The sequence below is a fragment of the Phalacrocorax aristotelis genome, chromosome 5 (assembly GCF_949628215.1).
Source record: "Phalacrocorax aristotelis chromosome 5, bGulAri2.1, whole genome shotgun sequence".
NCBI lineage: Eukaryota > Metazoa > Chordata > Aves > Suliformes > Phalacrocoracidae > Phalacrocorax > Phalacrocorax aristotelis.
Window position 1 is genome coordinate 2,497,236 of NC_134280.1, and position 20,368 is coordinate 2,517,603.

General features: G+C 45.7%; 2 protein-coding genes across 5 annotated transcripts; both read left to right on the forward strand.

The window, feature by feature from the left end:
* The first annotated feature begins 751 nt into the window (after positions 1-751).
* Positions 752-12,414, forward strand: NMI (N-myc and STAT interactor). 2 transcript variants are annotated; one of them, XM_075092745.1, is made up of 10 exons: positions 752-1,165; positions 3,132-3,182; positions 4,757-4,834; positions 5,116-5,274; positions 6,730-6,837; positions 8,488-8,650; positions 9,218-9,324; positions 9,434-9,626; positions 10,272-10,378; positions 11,349-12,414. In XM_075092745.1, exons 2-10 carry the CDS (start codon positions 3,138-3,140, stop codon positions 11,535-11,537), a joined length of 1,149 nt encoding a protein of 382 aa, XP_074948846.1. In that variant the 5' UTR covers positions 752-1,165; positions 3,132-3,137; the 3' UTR covers positions 11,538-12,414. The 2 variants fall into 2 exon arrangements, with proteins under 2 accessions (XP_074948846.1, XP_074948847.1); XM_075092746.1 differs by lacking the exon at positions 3,132-3,182 and having other exon boundaries at positions 839-1,165.
* Positions 12,415-14,496: 2,082 nt separating this feature from the next.
* RBM43 (RNA binding motif protein 43) lies at positions 14,497-19,939 on the forward strand. 3 transcript variants are annotated; one of them, XM_075092742.1, is made up of 4 exons: positions 14,497-14,806; positions 17,341-17,539; positions 18,034-18,128; positions 18,210-19,939. In XM_075092742.1, the coding sequence occupies exons 1-4, from the start codon at positions 14,804-14,806 to the stop codon at positions 18,948-18,950; spliced, it is 1,038 nt and encodes a 345-aa protein (XP_074948843.1). In that variant the 5' UTR covers positions 14,497-14,803; the 3' UTR covers positions 18,951-19,939. The 3 variants fall into 3 exon arrangements, with proteins under 3 accessions (XP_074948843.1, XP_074948844.1, XP_074948845.1); XM_075092743.1 differs by lacking the exon at positions 14,497-14,806 and adding an exon at positions 16,397-16,949; XM_075092744.1 differs by lacking the exon at positions 14,497-14,806 and adding an exon at positions 17,120-17,198.
* The last annotated feature ends 429 nt before the right edge of the window (positions 19,940-20,368 follow it).

Here is a 20,368-nt window from a genome sequence, read left to right on the forward strand (position 1 = left end):
TGCCTCTTGAAGGAGGATGAAGCCCTCTGCTTGATGAGAGATGGCTGCCACCTCCTGCCCCAGGGACTCACCTCATCCCTCTGACCCAAGATGGTGGTGGGCTTCCTCCAAGGTGCTGATGGGCTCCCTCCAAGGTGGTGGTGGGCTGCATCCAAGGTGGTGGTGGGCTGCATCCAAGGTGGTGGTGGGCTGCCACCCTGAGGAAAGGGCCGTGTGGCCATCGCCTGCTGTGGTTTTTCCAGAGTTTTTCCAGAAATTATTTTTTTGAATAGGGCATCTCCACCAGTGAAGGGTCCTTCTGTCACTGACATGTTTTTTGCTTTTTGCCCCAGCCTGGCAAAGAAGGAAGGCCTATTCCCTATAATCCAAACACGTAATCCCAGAGAATGTGGTCTAAAACAAACACATTCATCAGAATCAGCTTGAGGACACAAAGTCTTAACCACTTTACTTCACAGAAGAATCCTAAGGCCAAACCAGAAGCTTCCAGCCAAGTTAGGAGATGGTGAAAAGGGGGCGAAAGGGGCGGTGATGGCCGACACGAAGCCTTCGCGCCTTCCCTGAAGGTGCAGCATCGAGCGGCCTTTCCCAGCCCACCCGCTCCCTCCCTTTTCTGGGATTTTCCCGTTTTTCTGTAGGAAAAGCACAGGCGGGTGCTGCCCAGGGGCTATTTACGGGGACGCCTCAGGGGTGCGGGGCCGAGGCCCCGTCGGCAGAGGGGTGGCGTGAGGCGCAGCCCGGCCGCCCCGCTCGGCCCCTCCGGCGGTGAGGGGAAGGCGGGACGGCGCCTCGCTGCCCTCCGCTGGGGCGGCGGCGCCACCTTCCTAAGGGGGATTTTGAGGAAGAGGAGCGGCGTGACCCGCGAGGAGCCGGGGCCGGGCACCCTGTCGCCGCCCCGGTGTGACAGGGACGGGGAGGGGACGGGGGGAGCCCCGCCAGCCCTTCCTCCGCCGGCGGGAAGCGAAAGCGAAAGCGGCCGCGGTGTCGGCGGGGAGCGGAGGAGTTGCGAGGAGCCCGGCTCCGAGCTGCGGACCGCGGCCCTCCGCAGGACCTGTCGCCGTACGGGGAGTGCGGGGCGCAACCGGTTCCCCCACTCCCCCCCCCCCCCGCGGCGACCCGCGTCTGCGACCCCAGAAACGCGTCCGCTCCGGAGCTTTTCCCGTCTGTAAGTGGTGCGAGCCCCGGCTGGCCGCCGCAGCCCCGGGAGGCCGCCTGCCTGCCGCCCGCCCGGTGGCTGCGGGCGCTTGCCCGGCGGGGCAGCGGGCCGCGGGCCCTTCGTGGCGGCGGGGCTGGCGCGGCCTTCCCCGCAGCGCCTCCGGGGTGCAGGGGCCGCCCCCGCACAGGAGGGGGTGACAGGGACCCGCTCCATGGCCTGTGCCCGGGAGGCGAGGGGCGAGCGCGGGCGGCCGGGTTGGGCTGCTGGAGCTTCGAGTGTGGCCATGAGACCTGTTTTCGGTACCCTGGACGACGCGAGGAAGCATAGCGGCGGGGGCGAGATGGGCCTCTTTGCTCCCGGCTGGGCTGGCCTGTGCAGAAGCCAAGATGTTTTTCAGTTATGCTGCTTTCACTTTCCTAAATCAGGAATCAGTACATAAATCAGTAAATTATGCGTACTTAACGCAAAGCAGAAAAGGATTACTCAGAATCCCAGACTGGCGGGGGTTGGAAGGGACCTCTGGGGCTCACCCCGTCCCACCCCCTGCTTGAGCAGGCACCCCCAGAGCAGGGGCACAGGGCCGCGTCCAGGCGGGGTGTGAATGTCTCCAGGGAAGGGACCCCACAGCCTCCCTGGGCAGCCTGTGCCCCTGCTCTGGCACCTGCACATGAAAGAAGGTTTTTCCTCATGTTCAGGTGGAACTTCCCGTGTTCCAGCTTGTGCCCGTGGCCCCTTGGCCTGGCGTTGGGCACCACTGAAAAGAGCCCAGTCCTATAGTCCTGACACCCGCCCTTCAGGTATTTATAGGCATTGATGAGATCCCTGCTCAGTCTTCTCCAGGCTGAACAAACCCAGGTCTCAGCCTTTCCTCATAAGAGAGATGCTCCAGTCCCCTGATCACCTGGGCAGCTCTCTGCTGGACTTGCTCGAGTAGTTCCACATCCTTCTTAAACTGGGGAGCCCAGAACTGGATGCAGCACCGCAGACGTGGCCTCACTGGGGCAGAGCAGAGGGGGAGGAGAACGTCCCTCGCCCTGCTGGCCACATTCCTTTTCATGCAGCCCAGAATATTGTTGGCCTTCTTGGCCCCAAGGGCCCGGTGCTGGCTCAGGGTCACCTCGCTGCCCCCCAGCACCCCCAGGGCCTTCTCAACAGAGCTGCTTTCCAATAGTTCAGCCCCCAGCCTGTGCTGGTGTGTGGGGTGGTTCCTCCCCAGGTGCAGGACTTTGCACTTGCTTTTGTTGAATTTCACGAGGTTTTAGATTCCTGGATCATTAACTAAAGATGGCCTCAATTGCAAGCCTCCTTGTTGAATGCAGCAGGTATGGTGGTGCTGGGTAAAAACCAAGGTCAAAATTTCCAGGTGAGACCTTCAGAAATACCCAGCCGGGCCACCTGCTACCCGTGCCTTGATAGTTGTTAGTGAGCACTACTTAGAGAGCATCTAACCCGTGGTGTGAAGCCCTTGCACTGCCCTGGCACCCACAGGCTAGGTTTGCTTGGGAACCTGTGCGCCTTAGCACCTCTCTGTGGATAGGTGGCCCACGACCTTGTCTAAATTCTTTTTTATCTGCCTCTGCTAAATGTTGTGGCAACAGGTTTTAGATTTGACATTATCTGCTGTGTAAAGGAGGTGTTTTGTGTTAAGCAGGTTTAAGGGTTATATCTCTTAAGCACAGAGCATACAGGGTGTTAAGCATGTATATAATGGTAATCCAATAACGTAAAGGTAAGTACGTAACTTTCAGGACTGAAAAATTAAGTCGTGCAATGTAGAATTCCACGTATATCTCTGGTTTTTATGCTTATTAAGGAAGGAGACTTTGGATATCCAATATATTTCACTTTTGCTTATAAAAAGATACAACATTTACACGTGAAAATTCTTTTAGCCCAGCACAGCTTCCGGTATCTCTTCTGCTGCGATGAAAACCTGATACTCACAATGTTGTAATTTTTTTTCCTGTTGCCTCAGGTTTCAATGGATTTAACAAGTGCCCCACTACCTTTGTATGATAATGGTTTTGTAAGTATTTTCTGATGTGCTACCTGGAAAAAAATAATCTGTACTTGACAAGGGTATCTCTGAATGAAGGTTTGTGCTTGGACTGCTAGGACAGTGCTTCTGAAACTTCTTGCCTTTCCTTCTTCCATCCTTCAATACCATGGACGTTCCTCATTCCTGCTTCCTGTTTCCATAGGGCGAGTCTCATTTCAAAGCGTCCGCATTACAGGTTCCGTTACAATTTTCCTGTCCTGCCTTGCTTGCTCATCTGTCTCTTTGAAGATTTCTTAGGGGAATTTCCTTTTTCCTGGCACCTCCCTCGATTCAGTTCTTGCAGTGCAGCAAGTAGTTTGGATGGGACTTCCCCTGGGATTTCTTGTTTTCCTTGTTATTTTTTTTTTCCTTCTTTCGGGTTGAAAACTGTCATCTTAGACCAGTTTTCAGTAAAATACAGGCATTCTTTCTTATCAGCTTCCAGCTGTGGCGTGTTCATCCTTCTGCTTTCCTGCACTCAATCCCTTGAGCAAAGGATTTTTTTTCTGGTTTTACATTATACGCAGATGGGGATTTCCCTGTTGCTTAATAGGCATTTGAAACTGGACAAAGCATTGGAAAAAATTATTTTCTATTTTGTTGTTTTTAGGAAATACCCAGCATTACCAAGAGAATTGACAAGATTATCTAATTTAGACCTTTTCCATGCCTAAATTTCATGGTTCACATTCAAGTTTTATGTAATCTTAAGTAAAAGGGAGGGATTGTTTCAGCAGGTCTCTTTGGATTTTTTCTTTTTTTTCCTGCAGAATATTGCAGCCATAGAAACAAAACAGAACAGAGGAGATTTTCTCTCTTCTTGGGCTTTATCCAGCTGTAGTTTTCCTGTGCTTGTGAACTTCTGCCCTGAAGTACTTAAATTCTGAAATGCTTCTTTTATCACCTTCCACCTGCTTGTTGTTACCCTTTATTGTCCAGTGCCCCTGAGCTTGGAAGCATCCCATTTTGAAATTATTTTCTCATTCGGCTCATTCTTCATACATTCTCTCAGAAGAACTGCTGAGAAAGCATATAGAGAAACATTTGTGGGTTTGAGGGGCTTAGTTCCTTGTGGAGGAACATAGGCACAACTTGCTTTTATTATTTTTCAAAATATTAGCCTGTGAATATTTTCAGTTGGATAGCTAGCAAGTAATGATTACTGACGAGGATCCATTTTCTTAGCTTTTTGTCCTGTCCAGCCGTTAAAATAGTTCAATGATTTGGCTTAAGTGTCTGAATGCATTTTTAAAAAAACTTTGTGGTATATGCTGTCCTCTGGCATGCAGATTTTAGGAAGATTTAATTATGAAATACAGTTGATCTCTCAAAATGCTTGACTCATCGCATAACTGGAGAAAAACAGCAAATGGGCACACAGGCAAAATATATGGGACTGTCATTAACGGACGCACATTGAAAACTACCATGGCAAAACGCTTTGTCCAGCTGCAGAGGGTTGTATTTCTGTTACTCTGAAGACTCATTTGAACTGTTTGGTGTGTCTCAGTTATTGCCGAATCGAAGGGAAAACCTGTTTGTGCCTCTTCTTTTCTCTCCAGAGCATGATAGACACTGACCATTGTGGCACATCGAAAGATGAGATTGAAGGACTCAAAGAAGAACTGAAGAAATGGAAGGCAAGTTCTATAAATCATGTAGATGCATGGAAATTAGCTGCAAGATACCTGGAAGACCTTTAGTCTATCCTTCTAAAAGCAAATCAACTCTCCCCCAATTCTAACATGTTTGTCTAACTTGTTCTCTGTTCTTCAACATGCTTGTGTTGATCACAGTGGTGACTACGCTTGTAAGTGTAAGAGAAATATTTATCCAAAGTGTTAAATTCACATAAAGGGCTTGCTTAAGGTTTTGTTTGCTCTTGTGGAAGAAAATAAATATTTTTCTTTTTACTATCCAGGAAAGAATTGAAAGAGCTGAAAAAGCAAATACTCACCTGCTTTGCTGTAAATTAAGCGCTGAAGAAGAGTGTATTAAAGCAGAGGAGGAGCTGGTAAAGCTAAAGGACTTTCAAGAGGAACAGCATAAGGGCAATATTAAATCTAGGAGCAACCGTGAGGTATGGAGAAGGCTTACTTACAGCTGTTATTATCTGGGGAGTTGTGATGGGGCTGTTGATTAGAGAAAATAAAAGTAATATTTCCTTTTCAGTTTAAACAGCTTTACCAGTTTGCAGACTGTATGACTAGGACGTTCTACACATAGTTTTTCAGTGGTAGACTAAGAACCGGTGCAATAAAATAAGTCTTATGGTAATGTTGGAAGAGTGAGGGCAAAACTGAGACCTATTTTGTACAGAAGACGAAGACTGACAAAGCCAGTCTTCCAAGACTCTCCACTAACAGATGAGTTTGTTTTGTGTGATGCCAATAAAATTGAATGGGTTGATTCCACTGCTTTGTCAACTCCCAGCCAGCCTTAAGACTAGCTTAAGACTTAACTCTTACAGCACCCAAGGGATTAGCATTTCTTAAGTGACAGTGAGCTCGGCAAGAGCCTGAAGCTGTTTGAAGAGGGCTCTTCTTTCTAGAGCTAGTTGGTGTGAGAACTAGTTGGTTCATGACCTCAGTGTGCCACGTGCTGTCATTGGTGCAGCAATAGGATAAGTTTCCGTAGGCTGTCAAGGAGCGGTTTCAGTGGAGTTTTGCTTGGCCTGTAAATCACTGATGAGAAATTACAGCTTCAGTATTGCAAAATATCAAAATATAATTAATAGGTTAAGTCCATTCAGGTTGGCATGAGTTTTTCTGAAAGTTAGATTTGGTTGTGCAATCATAAATATTTGGCTTTTATAGCCAGAAGAGGTCATTATCATCATCTGGCTTTTGCTTTACATTATCTTCAGCTGATGGGAACTGGTCTAAATGTCTCAAGTAGTTCATGACTTTAAAAGAGCCATCTTCTAATTGTGTATGGCTGGAGCTGACTACGCCTGCTGTGTTTCCTTCTCTTTCTGTTGTGTTCCCTGTCCAGGAAATACTGGATTTAGTTACATGGGCGTTACGCCCATTTAGGATTCACTGGTGTGGGGAAGTATGTGGCAGACAGGAGGTTGAAGAGGTGTCCCAGAACTTTTCCTTCCTGAAGAAGAGGGAAGAGTGGCAGTGTGTCAGAAGCTGTCCTCGCCTGATAAACTTTTCAGAAAAGGGATAACAGTTCCTAAGATCACGAAAATAAAAATGTTTGTGTGGTGACATAAGTGCTGACCTTGCAGGTGTGAGGAACCACCATAACCGTGGAAAGCACTGTGCAATTTATGGTACACTGTATGTGGTTGGAAATGCTAATGCCTCGTTTCAAAAGTCCTCTTACTGTAATTTGCTTTGACTGAAACTGCTCCTCAATGAGTGAATTTACCTTGCGGATAGTTAAAGCTATGCAAAAAACGTGTCGTGCGTGGCTGTCATGTAGAATAATTAAAAGTTGAAACAGCTTCTAATGTTTACAGATTTTGCTGAAATGTATTTTTGTCTTCATGTGTTTAATTTTGCATTTAATACTTTTTGGGCTGTAGGCAGAAGTCTTTTTACTAAGCCAAGAAAACGCTGAGTTGAAGAGAGAGATTGAAAAGCTCAAAGAAGAACTTGCAGAATGTAACGCAGTGCTTTCGCGGGATGGTCGGGTAAAGTTTTGCAAATATTTTGGAACTATTTTGCAATTTGTCTTTTCGAAGGGCACGTTTTTATTTTGTCAGTTCTAGACCGTTGGGGCCAGTTCAGCATTTGAACCTCTCTTGATCACAATATAAAATATAGCTTGAAGTTTTATTTTCTTATTTTATCCGGCAAGATAATGCGAGGAAGGCTAAGGATATGGAAACAAATACAAGTGTGTGAGATACTGAAAATGTGAGAGGAGTGAAGAAAAGCAGGAAATTATTAAATGGAAGATACTGGAATGAAAAATACACATAGAATTAGTAATTTTCAAGTACTCTTGTTATATTTCTTAGGTAAGAGGATGGAAGAAAGGGCAATTCTCAAGAAAGTGCATTATATGGCAAATGTAGCATTTATTTTAGCCTATATTGAGCTTGACTTGATTATAGCCTCTCTCATGTTACTCCAAATCAGCAATAACTCAGTTTGCAACCAGATAAATATTAGTGATGCTAAATAGTTTTAAACTCAGGATCCAAAGTGTCTTTTGGTGAAACTGCTGTGGATTCTGAGGTGTTCAGAAACTGGAACTTCTCTTGTGGAAATTTCAGCTTTTAAAAACCCGTTTTTATTCTGAATTGGAACAAACCCAAATATTTTGGGGAATTTACAGGAAAATTAAAATGGCGATCATTTGCTGTTTATACAGAGATTGAAACTCGATCCAAGTGTTACCTTGTTTAATGGTAACAATATTACAATATTAGCATTGGATTTCTAAATTATGCTTCTAAGTTTAGAAGATGTCAGTTAAATCCAGCCTCCTACACAGTTGTTGGACAGGGCAAGGCTCCTCTCGAAGGAGATTCATTGTGAACAGGGGCCTACACCCAGGGTCTGAATTATCTTTAGGAAGAGTGTCTCTCTTTCCACTGGCGGTAGAGGGAATGGAAAGAAAGTGGGCTCATAGATAAGATGCTAGTTTAGAAGATAGGTGGCAGAAATGCTTTAATTACTCTGGTTATTTTATCTTGGCACAAACAGTATTTTTCTTCTACACCGGGTTTTATTTTGAAATAGTTACGTAAAGGGGAAAAAAGACTTATCTGAGACTCCCTCAAGTCTATCAAACAGCCTTTCCTAACCAACGTTTTCAGGAAGAGTTTTAAAATATCCTAGCTCTAAAATTCTTGGATATTCTTGTCTACTTCACTAAGATGGCAACAGAGACAAGGCTGTTTATTAGCAGCCTTCCTGTTGCTGTAGAGCAGTGATGCAATTAGGCAAAAATAAATGGTAACACAAGTGACTTTGATACTTGCATTTTGCAAATTTTAGATACCAAAAGTATTCTGCTTCTGCAGGTGGAAACCCCTGTGGACTTCAGTTGAATTTTTATTGTATAAGGTCAAGTTTAAGTTCAAAGTTAATCAAGGGGGGGCGAAAAAACCCACCTCATTGACTAAAATGCCAGGAATAGACAAGTACAACTAGTCAGTTTAGTTAGAAGAGTTATACCTGTTTTACCAGCCATGACTTCAATCTGCTTGACTGTTAAACTTTAAAAAGCCAAAATACATGTAGCACTTCAAGGAAAGACTACTGTTCATTCTTCCGTTCTGCAATAAATTACAGGAATGATTTTTTTCCCCATCTTGATTCTAAAATATTAGATTAAGAAAAAGGTAGCGGAAAAGAAAGTGAAGTTCAGTCACATGGAAGACATGAAGGACGATTACCAAGATATGAATACTCACTGTGTTTTTGGGGTAACTACGAAAGTCCCATTCAGACTGAATCAAAACCAGGCACTGCTTACTTTTGAAGATGAAGAAGGTATGATGCATATTTTAAGTATAAAATTAATGTCTCCGACGTATTTCATTGCCAAAGGGAAAAGATTTACAAAAAAAATTTAGATTAAAAAATCAACAACAGCCAAAGAAAGAACACAAAGAGAACCTTTCACTATTTTGATACCAGTCAGTAGAAAAAAATCTTGTAAGCACTCTGCATGTTGTCATTTCTTTCACCTATGATCTAACATTGCTAACAGACATTCCCTGCACCTGGTAGTGATGTGGTTTTCATCCAGGGATGTTTTAAATTAAATACAAGAAGTCTGGTATTAATATTTGATACAGTGAGAGCATCTTTTGACAGCATAAAGATTCTACTATTCTAGAGATAGCATAATATTTTACCTGTTGCCTATAACCAGTGATATTTTATGGAAATAGACATGCCTGAAGACATGGATGGTGGGATCTGGTTGCGTAACTGTTATTTATTTCTTCTTTATTGATGCAAAAGGAGATTTTGCTTAAGATACTGGGGAATAGTTTGGATTTTATAATGATTAAACAAGTCTTTTCATATCTGAAAACTTGTGATTTTCCTTAGTTGCCCAGAGACTGATAAAAATGGGTAAGCATACTGTGAACCTGGATAACAAAACAGCAGATGTGACAGTGAGGCCTTTTACACTTGAAATGGGAATCAAATTTGAGGTAATGAACTGAAATATGAAACTATAACAATCTGAACTTGCAGTACTTAAAAAACTTCAGGTTCGGTTGTTTCGGGTGTTTTCAGTGCCAAAAAAATCTATTTTTTTAGCTCCATGTCACTATTTCTGGAAAGGCGATCAACGTTGCCGAAGTACCTGAGCTGTGCATTCCCGAAGACTGGATGAGAGATAAATTAGAGCTGAATTTCTACAAATCTGAACAGGGAGGAGGAGGAGAAGTAGAAAATGTGAGCTATGACAAGCACTCTAGAACAGCTGTTATTACGTTCCTCAGACCTGGAGGTATCGTATGTAATCTTCTGTTAGCTAGATGCACAGCCCGCATTGCCCATTCTGCCTTACGTTCCATTCCATACTACATTCTGTGTAACTTCACCACTGAACGTAGCAAATTCCTCCCACGGGGAGTTAAGTAGATCAGGAAAAGCTGTGGGTTGACCCACACATCTGTAAATAAAGCAGTATTTCATCATACTCCTTTTTGATCAAACACGACCTGGTACACAGTTTGTCAGCTTTATCTCTCTCTTTGTCAAAAGCCTGTTTTTCCTTTGCGTCGCTAGCCACTTACATGGCAAAAAGAAAATGAGGAAAATGTGTTTGATTTTAGTTCTTGTTTCATGACAATGAAGTTAGACAGGCATTCAGATTGCCCAACTGTATGAAATTCTGTGAAGATCAGTGGAGCCACGTCCATTTAGAGCAGCTGCTTTAGATTTATTTCAGAAGCTTTTGTGGCTATTTAATTATTTTGCTTTTTTGGAAATGCCAAATGCACTTTTTTCTGCATGCATATGAAGAATCTACATCTATCATATATTACTTTCTGAACCCCTATAAGGAAGATTAGCCTGTCTTTGATATGCTTACAAAATGCATTTTAGATTATATTACTCTTACTCGTGTTTCTCTCATTCTCTATTACAGCAGCTAACAGCTTTGTGAGATGTACTAAATATCCTTTCTTTGTAAATGGAAGCTGCTACAGGCTTTCTGTGTTCCCAAAAACCAACGTACGCTTGGAACAGTTTCAGGTAAAAGAATCTAGTCCAGGCTAACCCCTGAAGAGAACAGATGCGTGGGAAATAGGAGATACGGGCAGAATTTTCCATTCTGAGGGCTGCAGAAGCTTTTGTCTTATGCACTTTGTAAAACGTAATAGCAAGTGTGAGCCTGCAATATGCTGCTTTGCTGATAATCTTACGTTTTGCAGTGTGAAAGCTGTAATTTATTTTAAAAGGGAGTGCATGTCTTTCCTTGATCGAATTATATCATTACTTACCATAATGCCTGTGCTAGACAGGAGGCAGATACTGAATTGTTTGTGAAGCAGGTTAATAGCACACCCAACAACCTTCTTCCGAGTCACAAAGCACTGTCATATTCATCCCTGATGAGAGGCCTTGTTGATAGTCTCAGCAGAGACCCTTGTTGTTCTGTGAAACATTTGCTCATTCATTGTTTTCATTCATTCACTCAACCCAAATAATGACTTCTTTTCCTGTAACACTAGTCTGCTTGCTCATCATATTCTCACTGAAATTGTCTTTTACTCTGTATGAACAGATTGTAATCAAGTCAGCATTGTGTATATAATCAGGCCTTTCAATTAAAGCATTGACTTGAGTGTGTGTGTTTATGAGATACGACAGCGTTCTTCGCAGGTGCGTAGCATGTATTGGCACGGATTTTTATGGAGCGATGCTGTCTAGAGTCATCGGAGATCCCCAAATCCAGTGTGCGGGTGCGTTAAGGAGCGTAGGACGCGCCAGTTAAGGAGCCTAGGGGCGTTGCCTATTGCCCTCAGTAGTGTATGAGAGAGTTCACAACTCCTGCTGTTTTCAGTGACAGAAATATATCACACTGTCCAAAGTCTTAAAATGTAATCAAAGATCCCAGCCGTATCTCACCAAGGATATGATTATTTCCAGTATCTGTCAGTTCCTTTAGATGTACATGCAACCACTGGAGTGTAATACAAGTTTGTTTTTCTTTCCTTAATAGCTCTACTGTGGGATTTCTAAGAAGACCATTCTGTTGAAAGGAATTCAAGAGATGGAAGATGATGAAGAAAGCATACAGGACATGATCGAAATTCATTTTCAAAAGCCTAGTAATAGCGGTGGGGAAATAGAGAGAATCAAATATGTATCAAAAGGAGGAGCATGGGTTTGTTTTGAGGAGGATACTTAGAATGCCATATAGAAAACTGTAGATTGAACTCATGAAATTCTGAGGTTTTGCTTCATCAGAGGCATAGGAAGTTATGCGGACATTGTACTTTAATGTTCTGAAATTTATACTTGAAAAAGGGAACTACCTGTCCTTCTGATTTGTGTAATGGCACAGACTTTGTATGGAAATTCAGCAAAACGCGTGGCGTGGTGTTCCAGAGGCCCCTGATTAAAGCCATAATAAAAGCCTTTACCAGGACTTGAAACTCAGTCGAAGGTTGCTTTCTGCAAGTTTGCAGATTTTGTATCTTGCAAATTTTAGATAGGTCACATACTCCACTTTGGTTTGATCCACATGATCAAATTAGTGTTAAAATAGAAAAAGGGAAAGGCAGAGTGTAAAACCACCACAGTTTAGAAGAAGTGCCATAGCAGTAACACTGCTTTTAGCCGCCGAAATGCTGTTACTTCTCTTAGGATCTGACGCCAATTCTGCTGAGCTTCTCATAAGTAAATAGCCTGGTTTGTTGTTTGGTTTTAATTTGGTTTTACAATTACATTTTTCCTCATTTTTGTTCACGATTTTACTTACTTTAAAATATTACAGTTAAGAAATGAGATGATTCTTTGTCTAAGAGATTGCTTTGTAACAATGCCGGGGAGGGAGTCTGGTGGTGACCGCTGTGTCTGAGGTATCTATTTTGTTGCGTGTGTCTGGCCAGGCTGCTGGCTCTGGGAGGGTACGTAGGGAGGGGTCATTGGAAAAAGGCATAAAGAGTTTAGGGCAGATCAATTTTTCAGCGTGCAAAGTCCCCCTTTTGCTTCCAGTTTACCCTTCCAGTTCTCATTCTAAAAACATCTTTGAAATAAAATGGAAATGCAAGGTCAGAGAAGGATTTATTTTCCAAAGAGAAATATTTTTCTGCTGTCGTTTTTATTTGCTACCCTGTGGGGCTGAAGTGGTTTGGGCAACAACAATCTTAACTCCAAAGTAGCATGGGTCTAATGCCGAACTTCTTTCCCTAGTATTTGACGTTTTAGTATGCAGAAGGAGGACAATGCACCAAACTAGTGGAAGACGAGCACTACAAATACAGCTGAGGTATTTTTATTCTAGAGAAACTGGTAATAGGCAATAGATAGAGGGGAATATGGGAAATTAGAAGGCTGCTAGCATCACAGCTGAGTTTGGATTTACTGTTGAGTGGGATACATGTGACTGTAGCACCTCTTACTGTTGAGCACATGCAAAGGCATGGATTGATTACCTGACAATTGTGAAAGAACGAAAGAAAAAAAAAAGTAGTACTGCAGTATTTATGGAGATCATGTACTTTTGCATTTAACAGTCTTAAAATGTTGATAAGATGCCTTAAAAAGCAAGGGGATGGAAACCTGATGAAGGTTAAAAATGTCATTAATTTTAACTGTACCTCACTGATAAATGTGGAGAAGTAAATCCTTAAAAAAGAAAAGTTTAAAATTCTCATGAGGCATCACAGTGTATGGGAGTAGTGAGAAGCTACAGGTTTTACATACGTAAAATCAAAATGAGATTTTAAGTAACATTTTAAGACAATCAGTATTTGTAAATGGGTTTTCTCTCTGATTAGTTGATGACACTGTTCAAGTTTTGAGGCAATAGCGGTGCCACATAAGGGCTGGAAAACCACTTTAAAGATGAAAAACAAGAATACAGAATTCAGGTGATGTTTCTATAAATGGCAATATCCTTTTTCCTACCTAGTGGAGTAAATTTATCTTTGACTGGAAGTTTGAAGAAGAGCTGTGACTTTTTTATACCTGTACTACATGCAAGTACTTCACACCTTGATAGGCGTGGCTTCCAGCATGAGCTGAACCTCCATGTCCAAACGGTCTGACAGCCCTGGCATAGGACCCTGGGGATGCTGCAGCAGCTGTACGCGTGCAGTGTCACCTTTGGGGTGCCGTGTCCGTGCGTGGGACCTTGGGGATGCTGCAGCAGCTGTACAGGTTCGGTGCCGCCTTTGGGGTGCCGTGTCCATGCGTGGGACCCTGGGGATACTGCAGCAGCTGTACGCGTGCAGTGCCACCTTTGGGGTGCTGTGTCCGTGCGTGGGACCCTGGGGATACTGCAGCAGCTGTACGCGTGCAGTGCCACCTTTGGGGTGCCGTGTCCGTGCGTGGGACCCTGGGGATGCCGCAGGAGGCGTATGGGTTCGGTGCCACCTTTGGGGTGCCGTTACCATGCTTAGGACCCTGGGGAGGCCGCAGGAGCTGTATGGGTTCGGTGCCACCTTTGGGGTGCCGTTACCATGCTTAGGACCCTGGGGAGGCCGCAGGAGCTGTATGGGTTCAGTGCCACCTTTGGGGTGCCGTGTCCGTGCGTGGAACCCTGGGGATGCCGCAGCAGCTGTATGCGTGCAGTGCCACCTTTGGGGTGCCGTGTCCATGCGTGGGACCCTGGGGATGCCGCGGCAGCTGTACGGGTTCGGTGCCACCTTTGGGGTGCCGTGTCCATGCGTGGGACCCTGGGGATGCCGCGGCAGCTGTACGGGTTCGGTGCCACCTTTGGGGTGCCGTGTCCATGCGTGGGACCCTGGGGATACTGCAGCAGCTGTACGGGTTCAGTGCTGCCTTTGCGGTGCTGTGTTCATGAGTAGGACCCTGGGGATGCCGCAGGAGCTGTATGGGTTCAGTGCCACCTTTGGGGTGCCGTGTCCATGCGTGGGACCCTGGGGATGCTGCAGCAGCTGTATGGGTTCGGTGCCGCCTTTGGGGTGCCGTGTCCATGCGTGGGACCCTGGGGATGCTGCAGCAGCTGTACGGGTTCGGTGCCACCTTTGGGGTGCCGTGTCCATGTGCGTGTGTGGGCCTTGCCGTGTGGGGAGCCGGCTCCTACAGCCCTCCGCTGAGAGGAGAGCGTGGAGCTGGGTTAAGGGTAAGCAAAACCAGGTACGCCAGCCGTGGCAGGGAGCCTTGCGAGGCAGCGGCGCTGGATTTCGGGGAGCCTCCACCCATTTCTTGCGAAAACCGGGGTGTTGCTTCTTGCGGGGCGGGAGGCGGCGCGGGGGAGGCCCCCCCGTGTCCGTGGCGTCCGTGTCCCCCCCCGCGGCGGGGCTCCCGGAACGCAGGGCCCACCGTTTCTCTTTCGGTTTCCCGGCCGGGCCGGGGCAGGCCGAGCCCCCGCCGCTCGCTCGCCCGCTGCCCCCGGCGGCGGGACGGGAGGTGCTCGGGGGGCGGCCGCCCTCCGCCCGCTCCCCCGGAGGCCGGAGGAAGCCTCAGCTCGGCGGAGCGGCCGCCATGGCAAGTGCCTGCGGCGGGGCGCGAAGGGGGGGGGACGACACGGGAACACAGCGGGCGGCCGGGCCGTGAGGGGAGCGCGGCGGCCCGCCCACGGGAACCGCCGGTTCCCGCCGCGGGGTTTCCGGGAGGAGCGGGGGCGCCGAGGCCGGGTCGGGGGGGGGAGACCCGGTTCTTCGCGTCGCCGGAGCCCCCTCCCAGCGGCGCTGCCCGGGTCGGCGGGAGGTGGTGGGAGGCGCGGCCTTCGCCGCCGCCGCTCCTTAAAGCGTCGGGGGGTTAAAAGTAACGGCGACATGAAGGAAACGAGTGAATCGCGGCCGTCCCTCGCTCGGTTCCTGCGCCGAAGAAACACTCGGTGCGCAGGCAGCAGCACCGCCTGCCCCGGCCCTGCGCTTGGGGGTAGCAACAGGTCCGATTTCCCTCTCGCTAGTACTAATATTTCATAAAATCGTAGAAAGGTTTAGGTTGGAAGCGACCCCCAAAGCCCATCCAGTCCAACCCCCCTGCAGTGAGCAGGGACATCTTCAACTAGACCCGGTCGCTCAGAGCCCCGTCCTGCCTGGCCTGGGATGGTTCCAGGGATGGGGCATCGACCACCTCTCGGGGCAACCCCTTCCCACGCTTCACCATCCTCACTGTAAAAACTTTCTTCCTTATATCCAGTCTAAATCTCCCCTCCTTTAGTTTAAAACCATCACCCCTGTCCTGTCACAGCAGGCCTTGCTAAAGAGGTTGCCCCATCCTTCCTATAGTCCCCCTTTAAGCACTGAAAGGCCGCAATAAGGTCTCCCCGCAGCCTTCTCCAGGCTGAACAACCCCAACTCTCAGCCTGTCCTCGTAGGAGAGCTGCTCCAGCCCTCTGGAGTTTTTTTTAACCCCCTTCAGTTTTTTTAAGAACAGTGAGAACCGACAAGGTCTATGGGTAAGTTTTCCTCTCCCATCTCTTGGCAGCGTTGGTCTGTGTAACACGTTTGCCAGGGAACGGCAAGCGCGTGGACGAGCGGCCAGCGTTGCAGGGCTCCTCTCCCTTATCCGCCCGTCGCTCCGTGTGTCTGTCCAGCCACAGCCGCCAAACGCAGGCTCGTCTTACAAGTGATTCAGCGCAAACGAACTATGTTCATAGGATTTTTTTTTCTTCTAACCCCAATAGTAGGCATGAGGGTTGCTCCAAAATACCAGCTGGCAAGGTGTGAGATGCTGTCTGGCAGCTGAGCGCTCCCGCTCGTGCACGGGCTGCATCGGCGTGAGAAAATCCTGCATAAAACTCTGTCAGTCTTGGAAGCACGCTGTTTGTATTCTCTTCACGTTGTCTCATTAGTGCAGAAACTTGCTTTCGCAGGAACGTTACCTCCAAAATAATTGCCTAATATAATTAAAGCGCCTGGCTCTTTAAATTCGATGGGCAATAAAAACAGGCCTCATGTCTTCATGAATTAAAAGCTTGCACGGTTGCACAGTCTCACTGAGTCTGTCTCCTCGGAAGCGCTGCGGTGGTGGTCCACAAGGCTTTGGATGCACGTCAACGAAGCGTTCGCCCCCGGCGGTGCATTCTGCAGGCTTTGTAACTGCTGTGCTGGCCCTAATGTTTTATGCAGCCCAGGTCCAGAAGAAACTTTGTGAGAGAAGTCTAAAGAATTTAGATGGAGGGAGTGACCTCGCGTACAGTCACACTAAAGTTATTGACAGTTTGTTCCCATGAGCGTTGCCATGCAGATAGACTAAATTATTTTTTTCTTCCAAAAAGTCAATGTACTGTTACAACATTTACTCAGCGTTCCACCATTTGCAGTAATTTTGCTGTGATATTCCCAGTGAAATATTACTGTTTATGCCTGTGTAGTAGGAATGGAAGGAAAATATGCCTTTCTTAACGAGACATGGATGTAAATCCTATTTAGGATGGGTTTCATGTTTGCAGCATTGGGAGGTTTGGCTCTGATGAAAATCATGTGTGTAGTTAGTTGTTTTACACACTGCGAGTCTCCGATGACTGGAATTATGTTCTTCCAATTTAGCAAGGTTATCCATTTAGCAAGTGGAGAGATGAGTCAGAGCGCAATGCTAGATCCCAGCTCGCATGAAATTAACAAGCGAGGACAGTCTGAATCTGACCCTTTCACCCTGGAAAGACAATCCTTACTGAACAGTATGTGCAATTAAAATTTTTCACTCTCTTCAAATTTTTAATATTAGAATTGGAGCAAACAACCTTATCAGTGTGACACAGACCTTTCATTTGAGAAGCTGTTAAATTTAGATATAATTTTTACTGGTCTAAGAAAACAAGATACCGAGAGGGTGTAAATTACACTTAAAGAGTCAGGCCATTTTTTACTGCATAGTAATGTAAAGGTGCTGGAGGGAGCCTGGCGCTCACCGAGATCTGATTCGGCAGGTTGTCTTAATTAGCTACTAAACGCGCGTGTTGTCTGTGCGAAAGGGAGTCCCCTCAGCGATCAGGGAGGCTCTGGGTAACCCCTACGGGAGGTCACGCTGGTACTCCTTGCGTTTATGGTGTGCCCTGTCTCTGTGCGCAGGCAACAGGACAAGCTGCTAAATCAGCACGGACAGTTGTCATCGCTGGTGTTCCAGATGGCCTTCTGCCCGATGATGTCATGACTGACATACTGATGATTCATTTCCAAATGTCAAAGAATAACGGGGGAGATGTGGAAGAAGTAAAGTATCCTGTAATGAAAAAAGGAGTTGCATATGTTACTTTTGAAGATGAAGAAGGTATTTAGATTAATATTATTTAGATTAATGTTAACCCTAAAGCAAATGACTTTATACTGTTTCCTGGTACTAGGATTTTATAGAACTGCGAGGCTAACACCTCTCTTTTAGCCAGTCAAAGTTTTAGGATTTTATTTCTGCTCAGTGAAGACGTGACTCTGAACAGGCTTTGTGCAAAGCGTTTGTTGTGTTTGTTTTCAGGAATAAACTTTTACCACGCGTAACAGAGATGATTTTTGTAGTCAGGCCTTTGATAAAAATTCTCTGCCAATTAATGTTCTAAGAAGACGGGCTTCTGTCTCACTTTGAACAGTTTTGACTAATACATAAAATACTAGGCAAGAGTATTGAATCTCTTCATACCTGCACGTGTGTGTGTGGGAGATTGCTAGGGAAAGCATTAAGAGAAAAACACCCGTGAAATGTTCCGCCATTGGACTGGCAATGGCGCATCCTCTTACTGTGCAGCGTTCTCTTACTGGCTTTCTCTTTAGTTGTAGAGAGTGTTCTAAAGAAGGATGAACATCGACTAGAAGACAGGAGGTTGCACAGATCCTATCCGCTGAAAGTAACCCGTTACTGTGAAAATGTAAGCTCATTCATAATTTATCTAGTTGTACTTCCATCGCTGTGTTAACCAGTACTTAATTTCTCTAATTCAAAATTCCAGGTCTTCAGCTCTGTCACATCTGTCCTCAATATGTCTATTTTCAAAGATCAATTTGTTTTAGAAGATCTGATACAAGAATTTAAACAGAAGAGTACAGCTTTGAGGTTTGGTCCTTTGGAATCCAATGGGCATATTTCTGTTCAAGGGTCATTTCCAGCGATCAATTTGCTAAGAGACTTTCTCTTACTAAAAGCAAAATCCCTTCCAGAGAAGGACAAAAGAGAAGACAGTAAGTCCCGTCAGAATCCAAGGAGGAGGCTACAGCAACGCAGACCTACCACGGAGACGAGTGATTCCGTTCATGATGCAGATGGGGGAAAACAAGTGGTTGTCCTTGACACGGATGTATATCACTACATGAAGTACTTTTTTCCCCGGACATTCCTAGCAAGTGATGGTATTGTAATTTCTGGTGTCACTGATGGTGATATAACTACAGTACATATTGAGAATACTGGAAGTAGGTCTGATAGATGGGCATTAAGAGTCAAAGAGAAAATCGAAAAACAGTCTATGGAACTCCATAACGTTTTACGTAAAGAAAGGATCTACTTCAAAGACCGCTTCAGAGAGGAAAAGTGGAGGTGTAAATGGGTATGTGAAAGACTAAAACTCCGTTACCCTTCTGTTTTGATCGTTCCTTATGATACTCACATTGATGTTATAGGAAATTCTTCTGAGACTTTTGAATTTACAAATGAGGTGAGCAATGAGATTCAGAGCCTGTTTCAAACCAGGTAGAAAGTTAGTGTTCATGTTCTTTACACATTGTACTTCTCATACAGACTGTACTGGTGCAACCTGTGCACCGCTGTGACACTGCAGGTCTGTCGCCTGCCTCCTGCTCACAGGCTGGGAAGTCTCCATGTGAGGCTGAACAAGCCCATTCCCCTCAAATACCAAATTAAGTTCAGACCAGATCTCTGTATCTCTCGTGAGCTTAGGGATGAAAGAAGTTAGGCCTCTCCTCTGCGGATAGAGCTGCCTTTTTCCTTCTGTTAGGTGCATTCTGGGCACACACACACTCATTCTGTCTTGCTGTCGGGGTGCATATGATGAGAAAAGAGAATTTTTTTGAAGAGTTCTTGTTAGCATAAGTCAGACTGACAGAGCTGGGTGAGCCAACATGATACAAAATATTGTGCTGAAGTTGAGTTATGTTTCTCTGTGCAAGGAGTTGACCGCAGAAAACAGGAATGGTAGCCTTTTTCTGTTGCCTTTATCTGCGGAAGGAAGTTCTCATCATGGAGATACATGAAGAAGGTAGAGCTTTGACCCTTGAGGCATGGAATGCTTACTAGATTTACAGGCTTGTTGTGTCCTGAGAAGGACCTTAGAGGATGGCATTGGAAGTTCTTGGCAGTAGAAAATAAGCTAGTTTGTTTTCCTAGGAGCAATAATGTGGTTTTTTTTCCCCAGCTGTAACGGCATCTGCAGCATCCTTTGACGACAGTTTATTTAGACATGAAGGTAGATCCCAAATTTTGATGTAAAAATCTTGGGGCATTTAGACCTTTGAATCATATCTGTTTATGCAAATCTGTTTCTATATCCATTACAAGGGTCCAAACACCCATCGTAATTTAGGCTTTTTATAACACCAATTTAGAAAATAACTTGTATTTTGTGACATTAGTGTGCTCAGAACACTTTGCTAAAACATACAGAGCATCGGCTCTTTTGTTCTACGTGCAGATTTTTATGCCATTAAAGAAATGAGTTGTACAAAATATCGTGTCCGTGTTCTTTTAACCAAATCCCAGGCTTTTGGTTGGAAGCCCAAACCTAGAGCCTAAGAAATGCTTTAGGCATTTTCTTGTCACGACTGATTATCCATTGCAATTATGCCAGCGAAAGATAAAGTTGTTAAACCAGTGTGAATGCTGTGTATTAAAATATACTGTCAAAGTGTGAAGACGGTGAGCTTAAGTACTATGCTGAACTGGAAGGGGGGTGGAGTAGTATTTAAAGGCTTAATCTCTTCCAAGTTGCCCTGTAGCCAGCAGGCTCACCAAGGGGGTCGGAGATGGGGCTGAACGCGGGTGCCTGCCCGGCACCAGGCCCTGCAGGAGCCCCTCCCCTGCTCCCCGCGGGGTGCAGGCAGCCCTCCAGCGCCGGCCTCTTTTGGGTGCTCCCCATAGAGCTTAAGCAAAGGTGAG